Raw genomic sequence first — 20,648 nt, 5'->3', positions numbered from 1 at the left:
GCACATAGATCCATAGGGGGGAAGCACAGGCTCATAACTAGGGCTGTCTGCCTTCCATCACCCGGTCAGCATGTTCGGTATCACTTTTTCCCCTGCATCCAGATCAATTCTTCAGAGTGATTCAGGAAACAACTCCGAGCCTAGCAATGCTGAGCAAAGATACCGCCTGTACAACCACGGCGGTTCCATAGGAAACTACCGTTAGGTCAGGGAAGTCAGCCAGCAGTGGCCTCTCAAAGTGACAAGCTCCTTCAGGTCGAGTTCTTCAAAATTCTGTCTCTTTAATCCTCACTAATTCCCTCTGTACTCTAAAACTGTCTGCAATGCTCTCTGAGCTACGCTGGCAACATGCTGTTTTTAGGGTGTTGTCGATAGCAACATAGAAAACACTAGTTACAACAGACAGGAGAGATGCAGCCAAACACTGCTGTGGGAAAAGTGGATCATGGTACTGATAGCTGTGGCTGCCAAACTCAACAGCTCCCTCCATAATTAAACAACAGGGTTTTTGCCCCCTTGTTTTTACCCTTCAGAGAAGTGTGTCTGCAGCACAAGTGTCTCCATGTGGCCTGTTAGCTACACACAGACAAGCTCTAAACACTTCTATCTCCTGCCAACATACCAGCAGAGCCAGTTTCAGTCCCACTTTGCAATATGGCACAAGTGACAAGAGCAAACCAAAATAAAAAAAAGAGCTGGCTGTTATTTTCATCCCCCATTCATAGCAGTGATTGTCAGAGAAGGTTACATACGTCCTACCCATTTCAAGACAGGCTTTAGTGCCTTTTGCGGTGGAAGGGGCATTTCAGTTGCCCACCACGTGTTGTACGGTACCTGTACGAACGCGGTTACAGCTGCAGTCCAGCAGCACTCCAGGCTGGCACATGTCACGTAGGAAATGGGATAGACAAAGTGTGCATATTCTGCTTTCTAATGCAGAGGTCTTAAGCTAAGGGTGCCAGTCTGAGTAAGGCAGCCTTGCTGAAATCAGGGATCCGGGGTTAGAAAGGATATGGGTAGGCAGTGAGGCACGGGAGGGAAGAGGACTGAACACAGATGCTCACTGCCCGCTGACACTTGCCGCAGTCAGCAAGATAACCACTTCTGGGGAGGAAAAAACGGTGGTGTAAAGTGTAAGATCTGTTTGGTCGAGACCAAAGGAAAGGGGAGTCCAGCTCACTTGTAGGGGACTGACGGAGCCGAGACAAAACTTTGCGTGGTATGTGGAAAGGAAACAAGAGTGTTTTGTGGTGTGGTGGATCATTCATCTCACACGTACGACGAATCCATTTCTGCTTGTGGTCACTGCTATTCACTAACCAATGCTACACACGGAAATGACAGAAACTACCCAGAAGAGGAGGGCAACTTGTTTACTGCAGTGGTAGAAATAGTGGTATCAAACTTTGCTCTCCTTTTCAGCCAGATATTAATCAAGTTACACGCTGTCTGATCCAAATGCAGTCATGTATTTGTAATCAGTCCCTAACAGGCCTGGCAAAAAAGTAAAGTTTCTGTCACACTGTGTACAGGATGCAGTTTCTCCAAAGAGAACCCATTTGCTCAGAGTTGCTGGCTTTGATATCTAGGCTATTTTTTAACACGTGTACGAAGTGTGAGCCCTAGAGCAGGCTGGAATGAGGGTTGGGGTGGGGGGTGCTTCATGAAAAGCAACAAGCTTTACCAACTAGTGCTGCTGCATGATTCTCACGATGCGATGAAGTGAGTCTATAGTGGCAAAAGCCAGATATTGACAACAAAGCCAGTCTTCCAGAATAACTCCACAGTCCCTGTCCAAGGACTTTTCTGCAAACTTGATCATCAGCAGCGTCCTTTTGATATCCAGCCAGTTCTGAAGCACAGCATCTTTCCGGGCAGGGTTGGAAGATGTACTTAGCGCATGGAATAAGTCCTCACGTGGACCCCAAAGCAAACACTGCAGGATTCCCTTGGCTTCTGATATCAAGATCCTCTCTGAAGGGTTGGGATTCAGCAGGCAGCTGGCAAGTTGTTGAAGCCCTTGAGAGTAGAGGGAACGGCAAGGGATCTTGGGGAGATCGGCACGAGTATACTCCTTCTCCTTCAGCTCCGGATTCTCATCAAAGGGATTGGGCAAGTGCAACATTTCGTAGATGAGGATGCCAGTCTGGAACTCATCACACTTTTTGTACTGTGTTGCAGTGATGATTTCTGGAGCCAGGCGGGACTGATCCCGTAGGACCTCAGGATCCACCATATGGCTCTTCTGCTTGGCCTGTGAGAAATTGCTCACTATTAATCTAGCTGGGCAAGCCGTGCTGGGACTAGGCTCCATGGACTCAGAGCTCAGAGGGCTGCCTCCTGGTCTGGAATGAACCATCAGCAGGTTCTCTAACCGCAGATCACAGTGTGTGATATGATAGGGTTTCAGGTGCTCCAGGCCCAAACATAGCTGCAAAAGGAGTAGACAGACCTGCCTCTCGTATAAATCTGGGCTTTTTGCATGGCGGGGAGCAGATTCTCGCACAAAGTCAGCCACTGTTAAGTATGGGACCTCTCGCGTGATGACCACAACACGGCTGCGTGGCCTGCTGATGGTGCCCTGGTTGCTTGAGCTGTCTTTCTGTGAAGCCTCTGTATTGGAAGGAGTGTCTCTGTTCTTTTGCTCAGGCTCTTTCTCCTCTTCTTCCCTCTCTTCTTCTTCTACCTCTGGTGCATCAGCATCCTCCCATGGAAGGAGGCGAACTGGCACTTCAGCAAGGAAATGGCCACAGTCCTGCTGGATGTTGAAGTTGATAGCCAGACTCTGCCGGATAGACAGGCTGTGATAATACTGCTGGGATTCCTTGGCTTTGCTCTTACAAATCTGGAAGAAGAAAAGAAACAGAACAGACTCTTAAATTTGTAAAATATGTATCTATTTTTTAGTATGTACCTTGTCCATGGGTATTCACAAAGACAAGTACTGAAAACCTTTTTACTGACCTGACCTTGGCAGACCATCTGAAGGCACATGAACAGTTTCCATGGGGTAGTAAGCGACTGCAGACCAGTGTGTGTAGGCAGCTCTCCCTGTGCTTTCATTATTCAGTGGAAAACACAGTTCAGGCAGGTTGCAATTTTAGTCAGAATAGCAGCTGATACATGCTAAGTTCACAGTGAAGCTTACTTTACAGTTACTTGTTTATTCATATGCTTTTACTTCGTGTTCTCCTCTCAGCTTTGTGTGAAGCATGAACAAGAAAAATAATCAACAGCAGAAGGAGATACACGGAAACTTGCACAGAATGTTTGAGGATACGATCAAATGACCGCACGTGACTGAGTTAGCATGGCACAGCAAGTTACTACCTGTCAGTTAAGTGACCGATGCACGCTCCCTGCCCACTGTAACCAGAAAGTGAAATCTACCAGCTGTAGTTGTGTCAAGTGAACACATCCTGTCTGCAGCGAGGGGTCTATGTGTGCGTGGCAGGGGCTGTTGGCAAGCACACTTGCTGTGGCTCAGATGATGAATGGAAATTCATTAGAACATGGTACCTTAATTGCTTTCAATCATGTGTCAGATCGTGACTATATGCTTTTAATTTTCCATATACAGCTGTATTTAATTTCTGTCAAAAAAGATCTTGTTCATATGTACATTATCACCATAATAATTACCCTCATGGATTGTTTGCAGTGCATAACTGGCAGCTCCAACCCCCTTACAACAGCCACTGGACAACCCCTATGACAGCCTGTGTTCTAAGGCATTTACTGATTGAAATTACAGCCCTACAAAGAATCAGTCACATTGACCTTTGCATATTAGCCCTGGTTCTAGTAACTTCAGTGAGACTGTCCAAAGCGTGTAACCTCTGCAAGGTTAGAGCCCAAGTATTCAGCTGGCATCATGCACCAACAGGTCTTAACTGCAAAGCGCAGAGGAAGAACATTTCTCGCTGGAAAGAAGTTGCAGCTTCCCTTAGCCCATCTCTGAAAGCCAAATAACGAAGGTTAGTAAAAGCCAGCACTAGTTCTACACAGTCACAACCACCAAGGGGCTCAGATCTCATGCTAGCCCTAAATACAGGCATAAGGTGACTTGCATCCACCGTTCTCATTTTCCCCCTTCTCAGTAACTTAGGTAGGGCAAGTTACAAACTTAACTTTTCATTCAAAAAGATACTTAAATTCATCTCTTCCTTGCTTATGTGGTTAAACTCCACACAGTTTAAGGGGAGATTTAGTCTTTTATGCTTGCTGATCAGAAAAGTGCATTGTCAGATAATTATATGAAAGCAGACCCAAGTAGTAACAGTATAGTGATTGTCCTCCTGCCTTTGGTATTGTGCATGTTCCCATCCTTCGCAAGCATGTACATCTCCCTACGTACTATGTACACTACAGCTCAAACTGCCTGTTTATAACTGCCTTGCACAAACAAAACGCATTTGAAAAATGCATTTCTAGTCAATTTTCCGGGAGTGTTGGTAGTTACCCGCTCTACAGTGGCTCTTGCCAGTTTAAATGTATTTCAATTGTATCTTATAGTTAGAGGTGAAGTGAGTTATCAGTGGGATGTTCTCTCTCCCCTCTTCTCTCAAGGGTTACAGTACTAAAACAGCATTAATCTTTGCATTGTATATGACAAGCAAATGTCAGCTGATTGTCTTGGAGACTGCAGTGCCCAGATTTATTAAATACTTCATACTGCACAGAAGACAGAAGCAGGAAAGTGTTGTACAGACTCTACCAGCGTGTATCAAATCTGATTAGAACAACTATTAAGGAAAATGAGAATATTTTTTGTCTTTTATGCCCTTCAAGTCCACAACCTTTTTCTTGTACAGCTAGCCATGGGGATAATCAATTCCAACTGCAGAGAAGGTTCAAGTGGGTTGTAATCCAGCCTTTTGTTTTTAAAAATACTTAACTGACGTAATCCAAAATAGAAACACACTCTGAAAGAGTTTCATTTTAAGGTCAAGCCTACTTGCTGATAAGAAAAGTGCAAAAAAGCACTTACCCTTAGCTATTGTGCTGTATTTCGTGTTAGCCAGAGAGGATTTCTAATGCCACCTGCCAGCTAAAAATTATATTCTATTAGGAGTATATAATGCACAGAGTATTTGCTCTTAAAACAATTAATACACCTGAATTTGGTGAATACAAGTCCTTTTTTTTAAAGTACAAAAAATGAAAAGGAAGCGAGACTTATGCCACTGTCTGATTTTAGTCCTAGGCACAGTCTTTTTCCTACTTACTTCAGAAAAGGGCTCTCAAATTTATTACTGGAATTTCAATTAAAGTAATAGGAGGTAGGCTCTGCACCTCTCAAAATCAGCCTCGGTTCACTCATTTTAGACAATACTGCCAATCCTACAATTCTGACACTTCAACAGCACACTTTCATAGGCCTCCATGGATGTAGTAATGCTTCCTGCCAATTTGGAAATGACTGGCCATGCATGCCTGCACCAAAAGGCATTCAGCTATTAGGGCAGAGTATGCTGCCTTTGCCCCCATTCCCTCTTCTTCTGAGCCAGCAGAACTGGCCTGCAAGGCAAATCTGATTGGTATGTTGCCAGCTGGATCATTGTGAAGAAATGCCTTTCCAACCTATTAAAAACACCCCTAAAGAGTTGTCCTTCTCTATCTCCTCCTTTCTCTGTCTTCCTGCTTTCCAATACAAGTATATATTCAAAAATAAATTCAGGACAAAATAAGTTTTCTTACTGATATGTTCAAAGACAGTTTATAGAATGTAAATTTTATTTACTGACATATTTGTTGTACAATTTTATCATTTTTCTGAGCTGCAGCTTCTACTCAGAAATCTATTTTAATTACCAGTTTGCAACAGAGTAATGAATGCTGTTTAGTATCTTTAATGGGCAATAATGCTTACTCTAGCATTTTATATTGGAATAACTCCACTATCACCTATAACTATCATCCCAATGACCAAGATCTAAAATTTTCAAAATGGTTTTAGTTATAGGAAGTTATGCAACCAAAGCATATATTGAGATCTGAAAAGATGATTTAGACTGCTTGTGATGAATTGCTGAAGGAATGGATACCGAGCTTTTTTGTGTGTGACAGTTAATTCAATGTCAAAACTGTGAGTAAATATACAGCCCGGTTTTCTCTGCATGATTTTTAAGCTTTTGGCTGTTCCGGTCATCTGCTCCAAAAAATATGGAAATCCTGTTGCCTTTTACATATATAGTATGTTGAATTCCTAGTTTGGGGCAAAGGAGAAGAAAAAGGTGAAAATACTCTAAAACACTAACAGAAAGAGGGATCAATCAGTTATTTACCATTTGCTTTCATGAAACACAGTCAGCTCAGCTCTGAAGAGATGGTATGTGATAACAGCTGAAGGAAGGCTGTTGATAAGGGCTGGCAAGCCTTATTTCTAAAGCTGATAAAGTGCTGGTTGTTCAAAAGATGAAGCAATGTTGGTAAAAACCCCTTCCGCATCATGCAAGAAATAGGAAAAAAGGAGAGAGACAAGTAGGAAAGAACGGAAAGTTTCCATCTTCCACTGTGGTCATGTATGTTTTCTTTAGGGTATGCTGATGATACAAACTTCCATCACCTCTACAGGGGCAGGACAGGTTTCTTTTTATCCTGCTATTTCCATTTTCTACACACGTGCCCGCCCCCATCCCTAAGAAGCAAGACTTGAATGTTTCAGAGCTTCTAAAAATTGTTCTGCATTAGCTTTTGTTTTTCCTTTATGAGTCCAGAAGCCTACTGTGCCATCAGCTGACTTCCACTTTACCAGCAGGGAATCTTATTTCCCCTCTGTCCTATGCATTTTACAGGGCGTCAGTGAACTTAAAAGAAAGATGAATACTGTGGGAAACGAATTTACAAGTGCTGAAAATGAGAAACACAGAAGATCACAAAGACTGCACCATCTGTGCTACTTTGCTGAATTGCACAGAGGGACATTGCAAATGAAATTCTGTGTAGAATGAAAGCTGGCTAATCCCAAATTGATAGCTTGTTCTTGGCACAACCTTGTTTTCCAAGGAGGCCAGTTTGATCTCTGATTGACCTCATTTTCTTGATCTGGCCTTGGAATAGAGCTTTGACTTTTTAATGATGTGCCAAAAGGCAGAATTCTACGCTGCTATGACTGATCTCAGAATGGGCTAAAAGTTTAACGTACATAGCTTTCTTTTGATCTGAAGCATGAAGTTCTGGGATGACCCTTAACGCTTTGGCAAGAAGCTCCACTAGGAAACAGAATAACCAAAACCACACCTCAGCACACTGTGACAAACTAAGTAGAAAATGGTTGTCAACTGCTACTAGAAAACAGTCAGCCAAATTGTGGCCCAATAAGATTTACTTCTACATTACTCTATTTTTTACTTGGGACAGGAACCTTAGCAGAAATCCTACAGTTTTACTGCTACAAGAACTTCTGCTGCCCTGTAGCAACCAAAGCAATAAATCTTTCATTGTTCCTTTTGAGTTGTTTGCACCTTGGCAATTCCTGTTATCCCACCTGAACTGCATTGCAACACATGCCCGTGGCCAGAACGCACACGCTGCAGGCCATAACCCTGCTGGTTTTTACATCGGTCCTGCGCGGTGTGGACTCTGATTTCGGTGTGTCTGTGACACTGTTCGGTGACTTCCTTACGAGTTTAAGACTGAAAGTGGAAGTAGTTTCCTCCATGTCGCTGACAGTAAGTAATCTCTTCTGGACTAGTATTTGGAGATTGATCCTTGTCAGATCACTGCCTGACTCAGTCTGCCTGGGGATGCTTCTGAGCTGAACTCACCCAATCCAATCTGGTGTTCTCTGCTGCTTTTACTTTGGTGTAACCTTTCCACCACATACTTGGAATTACTGATAAAACAACTGTGGTTTCAGGGGAATGTTTATCTATATTGTCCCAGATCTACCAAGAGTTAGAAGGTGGTACTGCACTCAGCGAAGGAAAAAAGCCTCAGGGAACAGAATTTTATGGAAACCTTCCTTGTAAGGAAACTTCTGGTTTTTTCCATTCTAAAAAGTAGTTTTCTGATCACGACTTACTTACTGGTTTTATTTATGATATTTCAGTCAAAATAATTTCCACATGGCTTCCTGCAACTTGTTTTGCACAGGGTGTCTACTAGCAATAAGGTGAGAATGAAGCAGAAAGCACAGTACAATGATTTGAAACAACACACCCCTATAAACAATGTTTCCTCTAATATCCACACCAGCAGAACAAGCTGGGCTTGTTCTCAGCCAAATCTATCAGAGCATCATTTGCCGGTGATAGCCCCAGAAAGTAAAGGTGCCCTGGTACATTCATCTGCACAAAAGGTTCATTCTTCTGGATTTAATTCAGCAGTAGTCAGATAGTTAAAGCTTAAGTTTTAACAGCACTTTTGTAATTCTATTTTTGGAGGTACAACATTAGGATGCACACTTGTTTGACTTACTCGTGAAGACTCAGCACCGCTCGGGTGCTGTATCTGACACTGCTGCGTTCTTTCCTCTCCCTGGCTGTCTACAGGAGAGCTGTATCTAGGAGGACAATAGTTAAGAACAACTGTGTAGGTGTTGCCTCTCAAGAACTAATTTAAGGGTGTACTGACACCGTGCAAAGAGGAACGGCTTTACGGACAACCCAAAATACCACTTTGGGTCCTAGAAGCAACTATTTTTGCATCGTTGTATTAAGGCCAAAAAACCCAAACTAAGTAATGCCAGACTGTTGATTCTGTATCAGAGTGGATTGCCAAATGCATTCCTGGTCTGGTTCTTGGCTGTTTTGTACCGGATGTGGCATCCGTAAGACATCCATATTTCATTTCACATTTTTTCACAAAGAGGTCCATGATAACTAAAGAAATACAAACGGTTATGCCCACAAATCTGCCTAAAAAAGACGCCTTTTGAAGTTTCCGAAGAACGTATCCGTTGCAACAATCTTACCTTTTGGTTTTTTACATCTTTCTTATAAACAATCCTGCAGGAATGGTAACATCTTGTTCCTGTAAGGCACCACCCTTCTGAGAAAGTCAACTTGCTCTATAGGGAATAACCCATGAGGCCTCACACACCTGTCCTGGGTAATAAATGTTTTACCTCATTTCAGGACGGAGTCAGCAGTTCAGTGATTTGCTCAAGGTCACACAGGAAGCCTGACAGAGCTATGAGTCTCAGCCCCTTTCTCACTACTATCCTCCCAGATAAGCACGGAGAAGTTTAGAGACACAGTGCTCAGACAGAATTGCCTACATGCAAGTCCGTGAAGTAACAACATCTAGTGACACAGCTGCCAACCAGTCATTATTATGTTAGCAGTACAGCCAGCAAATCTTATTTCTGTTACGTGTTCGCTGAAATATAAACTAGACACAAATCACTCGTTTGGTTAGTAAAAGGCCACAAGACTAACACTGGCAAGTTTTTAGTAGATCTTACAAGGCAACATGGCTAGGCAGAGCTTTTGAAAGGCTGGTGAACCCTGGGGAAAATATGAGACCTGGTTTGGGAACATAAAGGTATATTAGCCTAGCATTTACATTTAGAACTACATGGCTCTGAACATCGAAAACTTTGAAATCTTTCCTAAGAGCGATGATTCAGTAACACCTGCATGCATGTGAATCAAACGACTGCTAGGGAAAGTTTTTTAGAAACTGCTGACACAAGTTATAATAATACAGCTTTTTCTTCAATATTTCATTAAGCAATGAGCATGGTAAAGAATGAGTGGTGTCGATTTTTGGTTTAATAATTTTGAAGCTGCAATAAAAAAAAGAAATGAAACAAACAGCAGATAACAGCGCGACACATGGTTCTTGACAGAAGGAAGACCCTTTATCTTGGGCATCTTAGTTTTCACACGGTGCTGCTGGAAGCAGCACACACATCTGTAGGACCTGTCTCTACTGGGTGTGTTGCAGATCATGGTTACTGTAGTTCATTTTGCCACTGATGTCTAGACTTACCCTTTTTCAAGCCCCTCTTACCTTGACTGCGTAATTGTTGAGAGGATCTTTTGCGTAAGAAGCTGGGTAGTAAACTGCATCGCCTGCCTCACAGCATGGCTTGTCACTGGTCAGCCTGAAGTCCGACCAGCTGTCCACCCCAAATCGCAGCTGGTCTTTTTGCCCGGCCATGAACAAGTCTTCACATCTAAGTGCCAGCTTCTTCAGCGAATCTGCGTGAAGGCTTCGGATTTTACCAACCACCTCTTCTCGGTTTTCAATTCCCCGATAAAGTGCTTGCCTCTGTGGCTTTTGGACACCTCTGCCCTGCTTAGTCTGCGAGATGCGTCTCCCTGTTAGAGACTCCATGCTGTTGGAACACCGGTCCTTAATACTGATAGTGGTTAGGCTGGAAACACTGTTAGTTGCTGAGGTGGTTGCCCTTAGTTTTTCTGTGGGCCTGTCCAAGGAATCTCCTGACTCGTTGTCCAGAACCTTGAGCTCCAGGCTGACGGAAGAGCAGGCGCTGCTTGCTTCCCAGTTGGTGTCAATATCATAGGTGGGATTGGCCACAAGGCACAGGTTGTTCTCCAGGGCCTGTTTCTGGAGATCTCTGGGAGTTGGCTCTGTGTTAGCTCTCAAAATGGTTTTCTTGGGCAGTGGAGGTGGTGTTGGCTGTAAGTTGCTCATTGTCTCCTGGTCTACTAGTCCTCCAAAGGCAATGGCATCATCCAAAGCTCCCTTCGCTTGCCTTGGCTGCTTTGGTGGTATCATGGCTGCTCTAGACTGTCCTGTGTAATAAGAACAGGAACAGATTAAAGAACTTGGCATCTGCTGCTCCTATTTGCGAAACAGAAAAAGCTAACTAGGATGCCCCCAACATGAAGAACATCTAAGTACATACCTGAAACAATGAACTAATTAGCCAGCAAAATGACCCAATCAGCATCACGTACGTACCATCACACACAGCCAGTCTTTATTTGGCCTACATATGAAAATCAGTTTAAGTGCTAGCAATGCTGGCATTTTCTGTCACATGGATTAAAAAGTGCAAGCAAAAAAATCAAACGTCAATTTTGGCACTCTGAGGAAATTCCAGTTTCAGTAATTATACCCCGCCTCCCGTAATTCCTTCTGCAGTCAATCACCTAGAACGTCATCCCTTACTTCCTACTCAAATGTGCTAAACTAGGTGGATGTTGCTAAGTGGCTTTGTGTGCTACTTCTCTTCGAGCTGCACTGCTCTGACAGGTGAGGTTATCGTCGTTACTACATCCCCATAGCAGCCTGTAAAGCACTACACACAAATACAACACACCGACAATACAAATGACCAGCGTGCTGCCCTGGAGCAATTAAACGGCTGTTACTCATATCAAAACGAAATTTTACCACTCTTAATAATCAACTGCTATTTTCAGAGATATTATTTTGTAAGTTCTCTACTACTCCTGTGAGGTTCTTGGCTGTAATGGTAAGGTGAGAAAGCATTTACAGTGGCAACACAGCAGACATGGAACGGATGCTCCGTACAAATGCAGCCGGGCGTCTTCTCCAGCAAGGAATCAGCAAGCAGAAAGACACTACAGCTATTTGGCTCTTTATAATATGTGTTGAATCCTTGTAAAGAGAGGACTGAACTGGAACACTGAACCAAACTGGGGGATCTCAGATTCAGATTTGAATTACATCAGTCTGGTCCGTAATTAATAATAAATGACTTTGCCATCTATGAAAAGATAGCTTCCTTTAGACTTTAAGATATGCTGTTACAGTTTTTATGAGCAGTCCAGAATCAAAGATCCTCTTGGCCAGGATGCACAAAACCCTGGAATGCTGGGTAAGAATGCTGAAAAGGACTTCCTAATTTCAGAAGATAAGAGGACTGTGTTTTTGAGTGTATCCGCAAACAGAATAGCCTTGGCTCTTGAATTCTTAACAATCATTCTCTTTTCCATCATTCCAAGGAGACAACATCACAAATGAAAGTTACATCTCTAGCTTTTCTTTAAGTTCAAGAAACCCTCAGAAGAACCTTATGAATTTTTTTATAAGACTGGATATCGCAATGTTTAAAAAAATGAATTTTGAGCAGGAAATTCTATTAGCTTTGTACTTGCCTGATCATCAAGGAAGATTTCACAGGACTACTCCCCCGGGTCATCACTTCCTAGCTACCACAAAATAAAAATCTTCAAAGGCTAGAAATAGCATGGGCTGTATCCAGAGAGAGCAGTGTGGCCAGCAGGTCGAGGGAGGGGATTCTCCCCCTCTGCTCTGCTGTTTTGAGACCCCACCTGGAATACTGCATCCAGTTGTGGGGCCCTCAACATAAGGAGGATACAGAGCGTGTGGAGCGAGTCCAGAGGAGGCCACGAAGATGCTCAGAGGGCTGGAGCCCCTCTGCTATGGGGACAGGCTGAGAGAGTTGGGCTTGTTCAGCCTGGAGGAGAGAAGGTTCCAGGGAGACCTTATAGCACCTTCCAGTACCTGAGGGGCTACAAGGAAGCTGGGGGGGACTTTTTACAAGGGCAGGGAGTGACAGGACAAGAGGTAACGGGTTTAAATTGAAAGCGGGGAGGTTTAGATTGGATATCAGAAAGAAGCTCTTCCCGATGAGGGTGGTGAGGCACCGGCACAGTTTGCCCAGAGAAGCTGTGGATGCCCCATCCCTGGATGTCTTCAAGGCCAGGCTGGACGAGGCTTGGAGCAACCTGGTCTAGTGGAAGGGGTCCCTGCCCATGGCAGGGGGGGTGGAACTAGATGGTCTTTAAGGTCCCTTCCCACCGAAATCATTCTGTGATTCTTGGATATTGGGCAATCCCTGAATACCTTTCTCAAATCATTGTCAAGGTTGCTTAAAAAAAAATTAACACAAGATTCTCTATTGCTCCATTCTGATCTCAGTATTGCAGTGAGCGAGGTCTACAACGGCAGCTCTCCCCATTTAATGTGCTGCAGCATATAACACTGGTGCCAGCTGAACAGAACAGGGACACTATCAGGTACATTTTGCAGAGACAGAGTGGCATGATTTCAACTCCAAAGCAGAACTGATGCCTGCATGCCAGACACACATCCAGATGCCACAGTCTCAGGGTTATGCAAAAGACAAGTTCATTTCTACTTCGTATCCAGTCTTCTTACTCATCCAAACATGTGCTGTCTTCCACAATTTCTTACTCTTACAAAATCTGTGACCTATGTACTTCTCCCCCGGCAACATTCTGTGTCAAAGATCACTTGCCTATTTTCTCATTCTTACCCTCTTCCCCACTGTGCTAAGTGGCCTAATGGCTGGGGTTTTGAGAAAGTGACTCTATTTCAGGAGGCAGTTTCCTAATATGCATTGCTTGTGGGATGTGCTAATCCAAGGACTGCACAGATGCTAGAGGGAAACAGCGAGCAAACAAATGAGAGCAAGATGCACATCTCAAGAAGTGGCAGCAGAAGCCCTCTGCAAGAAAGGTAAGATTCCTAACAGCATTTCTTCTTGAATCTCTTATTTTCTGTCTGCTTTAACAGCCCCGTCCTCCAAAAACCATTGATACAGAAGTGTTGCGACGGCAGCAGTGACTTTTGCTACTTGTTGCTTTTGCACAGCTATTGGAACTGTGACATCAAAATGTAATTGAAGGTTTTCATAACCTGAAGTTGTCTTTGCCGATGTCTGGTGGGGGTGGCAGGAGCCAGAGAACTGCACGTACAAGTCATTATGCAGTTACTTTCTCAAGTATTCTCAGCTAAGGAAAATGAGTTTGTAAAACATGTCATGCTACGGTATCGCTTCTCCCCACAAGATCAAATTTTCCATATTGACATGTATTCATCTATATTATGTGTTTGAAAAGCTTCATATTTGGACCTTTTATATGCTGAGTTCTTAACACTATACGTTTCCTTCATGCCCACTGGGCCAGCCTTTCCAGCTCGGCTGTCCCCAGGCACGGCATGATACTGCATGTTTCGGTTTTTTAAATTCATTGTCCAGCAAGAAAAAGGTTGTCTTAAATCTTGTTCCTGTTGAAGGCACAAGAACGCTCTTTTGCATATAAGTACTGGCAGAAAATTTGATTCTTTTTGTTGCGGATCATTTCCTCCCCCCCGCCCCATGCCTAAACCCCATCATTTCCTTACCTATGGCACAGACTCTCCAACATTACAAGGTTCTGCCTGAGCTACACTCTCGGGAGGAAAACGGAAAGGGGGAACAAGCACAGTACTAGGCTACCACTTAGAGAGGTCCTTGAAGTTCCTTCCAGACTGCTCAAAGATGGAAAAAAATTAACTCTTCATAGATAGCAGCTTCCTAGAGAGTTTTAAGTAATTCTACAGTTAATAACATCTTCCATTATAGAACCTCACTAAACTATTAATACTTAAGTCTACAGATACCACGCAGAGTTTTGAAACTCTAAATGAGCCCTAAAAACCAGCATTTAAATTATATTTCTCCAAGTAATTGATTTATCATTAGACTTTGCATCGCAACCTGTTTATTATGTTAGCTCATGAAACTATCACATCTGACACACTCAGCTCCAGTTTAATCCAAATTTATATTCCAAAAGCATGGTTTTCTGAGAGTAATGACATGCATAATTCTTGTTTAGATTTCTTGATAGTCCATGTACCTTTCCTTTTTGTTTAGGCCATACCAGCAATTTACATTTTCAAGAGATTTCAGAACTGTGAAGGAAAAAGCTTCTTTAGTTGGGAAAAAACCTAACGGTGAACGAGGCAAGCCAAGCGAGTGACAGGCTGCATCCTTCCACAGAACTATTTCTGAGACTATGGGGCTCTACAGTACATAACATACCCTAACCTAACCCTAACCAGTACACCCGTGACAGCAGGCTGCCTCCGTGCTTTCTCCAAACTCACCTGACTCCTGACACAGTAATCCAGCCTATGCTCTCCTTCATTCTCAAAAGTGTTTTTTCTGATAGTATGCCATTACCATCTCTCATCCAAGGATAATGTTCCTTGTGGGAAGATGTGAATTGGTAAACAGAGCTGAAAACAATATGCTAGCATGCAATAGCCTAGTCACTAATGTGAAATAATTACCAACTCTGCTCTCAGTGTCAGTGACCACTACAGTACTCCTTAATCTCTAATCCCCTAGTGCAGGGATTTAGATGAATGAGCAAGACCCAAAGGGCTAAAGTGGCCAAGTGACTCTCATGTCTGCTGTTCTCCAACTTAGCACATCAGTCTGACAAATAATTTCACATTCTGCATTGCCAAGAACAGCAAAAATTACTAATCATGCATGTACAGCATGGGTAACCAAACTCTCAAGACCACATCTATCAAAACCCCAAGAGAAAATCAAAACAGTGGACTCCCTACAGTGGAGACCAGCAAGGAAGAGGAATTTTGAGTGGCTCTTACGTGCCCCTCTCTTTTCTGCAAGACAGGGCTGGGCTGATCACACAGCTGGATCTTGGAGCCATCCAACTGCACTGGCTTTGGCAGCCTCTGCTGAGCTGTTTCTGCCCACTGCCAGGAATGGAGTCAGACATCCCAGAAATTCTCATGTCAGTACATTCCCATTTCATGTTACAAAGTCCACTTACAAAGGTCTATTAAGGTATTCATGAAGTAAAATGCATGGTCTGGTGACCTCCACTGTATAAATTCCCCCTCTCTACCCTTGTCGAAGTACCTTTTCCCCTCTTTGTACTCGGATATTGATCATTCTTTGCCATCTGTGTTTTTATTATGATACAGAGTCTGGAAAAGATTTCTCTGTTTAAGAGATCAGCTGTACTGATCTTTACTACCAGTACAAAATACATCATGCCCTAATAAACTCTTCCCCGACTCATAAAAAGAACCAAACCATGAAAAAACCCACAAATGCGTAAAAGTATCTTCCAGCCACTACAAAAGCAGCAGTGTGCTTCACAGCCTCGGTTCCAACAAACACAGCACAGGTACAACACTTCTATAAAACTCATCAGCACACACACTTACATAGTTACTGTCGTTAATCCTGTATTACACTCAGTTGTTTGCATGTTTATCCTTAATGTAACACAGTCTTACCAGAATGCTAATGAATGTAACAGAAGGGAAAGCTGACATCTGTAACTAGCATTAGTGATGCTCCCTCCGTTTCTCACCACCAGTTTGAGGCTGTACACAGAACTACAGTAAGATGGGCTGCAAGTACTAGACAAATAAAAATTTCAGATGCAACAGCTCATCTGCCCTGGTGACGTGTCTTGCTACCCGCCCTCCATTACACCCTGTTCAGGGTATTACCTGTACTAATTATACATTATACAAAATACAATGCATCAGGCTGATACTATAATCCCTGTCTGTCACTGAACTGTCCGTTTTAGTCAACAATGATTTCATTACCTTATTTATAGCCTGGCTAAAGCACACTGCCCTGGTCTAACTTACGGACTGAGCCGTATTCCACGGCAGATGCTGTGATTGGGATTTTTTCCAATGCCTGAAATCATAAAACCTAGAAATTTAGCCTCAATTTTTTCACCTTTTCTTTAAGTGTAAGGAGGAAAAGAGCTGATAATAAAATAACCCTTTTTAAATGAGAGAAATACTACCCTGAGTATATTGAGAATATCTTAATCTACTTAGAGCATGAAAATTCAATCAAGTCAATTTCCCCAACAAATTCAGACAAAGATAGAAAAATTTAAATAGATAAAAGGAAAGGATTTTAATCATCTAGTCTACTGTCTTCCTTACAATAAGCTACATGATTTACCTGAATTGGCTTGTTAGAATAAGGGCACATCTTAAAAGGAAGGAAAAAAAAAAGAAAAAAAGAAAAAAAAAGAGAGACACCCAGGCCCTACCTTACACATCTGAAGCTTTGTTTGTGCATCTACATTGAACTGGCAGCCCCTGGATTTTCTGAAATCCATTGGTTGTTGATACCAGAGGTAGCCCTCATCACGTGAGCATCCACACCGTGATCAAGCCAGACTCTCTTTCTTTGATCAGCTGAACAGATTCAGCTTCTTGAGTGAGCACCTTTGAAGTGCCTGCCACAAAACTAAACAAAGCTTTTTTTTTTTAAAACCTGCACATTTGTTTTTTAAACACTGTCCTTAAACTGTGGCCACCAGGGCTTGGCTATGACCGTAACAGTTGCACACTAAAAAAAGCTATACATAACCTTTCCACTCCTACTGAAGTTTCCTCCTGTTTATCCACCCAGGAACATTCTGGGCTCTTTTATCCTATCGTCATGGTGGGACCTCAGGTCTCCTCTCTGTGACAGCGACACACACTTGCAGTTTTTGTGGGCAGGACCGTAAACTGATGATGGGACAACTCTTGTGGGAGCAGGGAAAGCCAAAACCCAAGTCTATGTGTGCACTATGCCTGACATAAACCACTATCTGACTGTAGATGAAACTTTACCAAAGCTGGCCGTTATTTCTGTTCTTAAAATTTCATGTGACATCTCACAACTGAGGATTAGAGAGTTAAAGAGTATTATCTGCTTTTCAATAAAAAACATAGAATATGTATTACGTTAGTATTTAAAAAGTGAATATTGTGCATTATGCTGCAACTTGTAACGTTCACATGATGTATTTTACAAATTACAAACTGTTGTACGTAGCTATCAAAAGGTAACTGTACACACAAGTGCAGCTGAAGAAGTCAAGTGTCATGTAACTTAATTATATTACATATCCTTTCTTTCTGTTAAACACACCAGTATTTGTTAATTCTACAAAATTCTAGGATTTTCCTGCTCAGGTGATGCAAGATGTGAAAACACACAGGAATTATTGTATACCCCTACCCAGTCATCTCTTGAGAGCTATCTGAATCAGAAACTGAGGCTGCTCGAATAAACCAGAAGAAAGTCTGAACGGCAGCCAGAGAACTCCGTGCCATTTAGGGTAGCATTACTCTTAACAACAAGCAGCAAGCTTGCCAAGACAGACCAAGTCAAGCCTAAAAGTCACTTTAACTCTTTTCTTACCTAAAATTCACTTTGGTGACAGCAAATCTGTAAGTGACCCAAGGAGGAGGAGAAGATTTTGCATAAACTGCTGAGAGGTTCAGTTTTAGGTGGTTTTACATAGGAGCATTCACCCGACGGAACAACATGGACAAAAATGAGCTCTGATGGTCATCACCACAGAACCATTTAGGTTGGAAGGGACCCCTTGAGATGGGCAAGTCCAACCTTCTCTGCTCAAGCAGGGTCAGCTGGAGCAGGTTGTCCAGGACCATGTCCAGTCGTGTTCTGTGTGTCTCCACACACGAAGACTACACAGCTTCTCTGGGCAACCTGTTCCAGTCTTAAACGGCATTTTATTACATTTCCCAGGAGTTTACTACTCCCAGTATGTAAGCTGCTGTGTGAAGAATGGAGCTCTACAGACAGAAGCACATCTAACTCTGTACAGGGAGGAAGATGCCATCAGGTGTAACATCCTGCATAGGAAAATTGAGCTAAACTGAGCAAAAATTTAAACAGAAGATTCACGATGTCATTACTTTGGCCATGAAATGTAAGTAATCCCTTGACTGTGTGAGCACCCTGGCTAAACACCAGCCATCTCACCCTGAAGAATAAGTGATATTTCATAAATTAAGTGACACCTTTACTTCATCCTTTTACATGTCAATCTGGTTCGGAAAATGGGCTAACCATGCTATAAATAGTTTTGATGTAGATAGATCTACTGCCTGGATTCTATCTGTAATGTACCTTTGTACTAAACACAGGAAATATGTATGTGTACAGAAAAGAATTCATTAGATCTTTGAATAATTCCACCCTAAAAATACAATTTCAGTTTACCTCCTTGAAGTTACAATTTTTTGGTAGATGTTAGCACCACTCTTGAGCAGGATATTTTTTCTTTTCAAGCCTTATAAACAATACCTAATCAATTCCGTTAATTTCATTAACAGAACACACTAATAAGTTCACCACTAATTCACATTTACGTCAAGAAATGCAACAAATATCACCAAATGTCTCAGGAATGTATGCACCTGAGGGTTTAATATTTAGTCCTTGATCCCTCCAACCTGTGTGGACATGCCAAATCCCTGTATTTGTGAGCCATCTCAACGCAATCAGTTTACTCTTGTCCAAATGCTTAATAAATTGGTATGTTTACAGGATGGGAGCCTTACTGAAAAATATGTAGTCAGATATTCTTGAACATAAATAAATGCAACATTTTTATTCTTCTAGAAAATTTGGCTGTAGGCATTCCTAAATTTGCATTCAAATTTGAAATCAAAATGCTTTAGAAATCTAGGCTGATAATATTGATACAATGTATCACGAGATGCTTCCAGAGAAGGCCTGCATACAAATATCTTTTTAGTATGAGTCAGCAATGAAGTGATCATTGAAGAGACTGTGCAGTGCCTTCAGGACAGTCAGGACAGCCTTAAACTTTTCTAAAGGAGCGTAAGTAAACTCTCAGACTAGGATAAGAAAGGTTTTAGTCACTAAAAGATGACGACAGATATCTTAGCAGTTGTTGATGCTCTAAAATAAAAAGTCCCATCTTTTCTTGAAGTTTGGAAAAATTTTGAAATCTACTTATTTTAAAAAAAATAGGTGATTTGGTCTTTATTTTAAACCTTTTGGATAAAAAGAATCTTCCAAATAGATAATGTGTCTCATGAAAGTATTTGAGATGTTTACAATTAAGGGAAATTAAAACATAGTATTATAATCATAGGACAGAAAACCTTTGAGTTGGTTGAATCTTCACTTTCAAGGATGTGTCTCTCAGAATGAGAAAATATTTTCTATAAATTGTTTGTTTTTAAAAACTAACTGTATGCAAGTGTATTGAGCTGTTCAGAAGACAAGGTTCTACACAGCCTGGAAAGGTACCCAAAATCTGGTCTAACTTAAGTTTTTGCCTACAAGAATACACCTACCTAAATTGCTGTATGTAGCACTGCAAGGATTTACATCAGGAGAATTTGAGGCTTCTTCCTTTTCTTCCTCCCCTTGCGGGAGACGGAGGGATGACACTGGTATGACTGAAGCACTGCCGCCATTGTCCTGCTTCACAAACACGGCTCTAGGAACGCGAGGGGAGAAATCCTCCAGTGTCGTGTCGTCGGGCACTTGACTGAAACAAACAAGACAAAATCACGTGGAGACCAAAGCTACTAGATCCTACTGGCAAAATACCAGATTAGGAATTAAATAGCTTCAGGAAAGGGAATAAACTGGTAAAGTAATAAATTCCTTTCAGCCTTTTTTTTTTTTTAATATCAACTTCCTACAATATTTATTTTCCTTAATAAGGAGAAACAACTTTTGACTGGAAGAGTAACATGTTCATGCCTTTCCTATAAAAGGGCTAATTAAAATGTTTTACTGCTGACTACAGTCAACATACATACGTGTATATATGCAGGCATGATTCTGCATAAAACATGCAGGGCTTGGGACAGCAGCAGTTTAAGACCCTTTTTACCAATCAGTACAATTTTGCTTTAATAAATGATACCAAGGTATTGTAAGAGGGCTGTTAAGCTTTAATAAATGCATAAAACTTTAATCATAAACTGGTAGGATTTTGGGAATAGACACTTTGGGAAACAGGCAAGTAGCACATCTAAGCCAGTAATCTATTTCCCATATAAAATTCTCCAGGATTAAAATCCATCTGCAATAGGCCAGTTGCAAAAGGCCATGAAGATATTCCTCTCTGCTTGCTCTCAGCTGTTAAGTTTTT

At 42.1% G+C, this 20,648-nt stretch overlaps 1 protein-coding gene across 1 annotated transcript in view; it reads right to left on the bottom strand.

Annotated features, from left to right (window-relative positions):
- Positions 1-1,687: 1,687 nt before the first annotated feature.
- The window catches only part of PEAK1 (pseudopodium-enriched atypical kinase 1), a 31,739-nt gene continuing 12,778 nt past the window's right edge, over positions 1,688-20,648 (bottom strand). The window contains exons 2-4 of the mRNA XM_010156255.1: positions 19,840-20,036; positions 9,961-10,709; positions 1,688-2,845 (exon numbers count right to left, since the gene is read on the bottom strand). Coding sequence (XP_010154557.1) covers positions 1,688-2,845; positions 9,961-10,709; positions 19,840-20,036 — 2,104 coding nt within the window. The remainder of the gene's footprint in view (positions 2,846-9,960; positions 10,710-19,839; positions 20,037-20,648) is intronic.

Source organism: Eurypyga helias, unplaced genomic scaffold (genome assembly GCF_000690775.1).
Source record: "Eurypyga helias isolate BGI_N326 unplaced genomic scaffold, ASM69077v1 scaffold23457, whole genome shotgun sequence".
NCBI classification, from domain to species: Eukaryota; Metazoa; Chordata; class Aves; order Eurypygiformes; family Eurypygidae; genus Eurypyga; species Eurypyga helias.
This window is presented reverse-complemented; position numbering and strand designations above follow the sequence as displayed.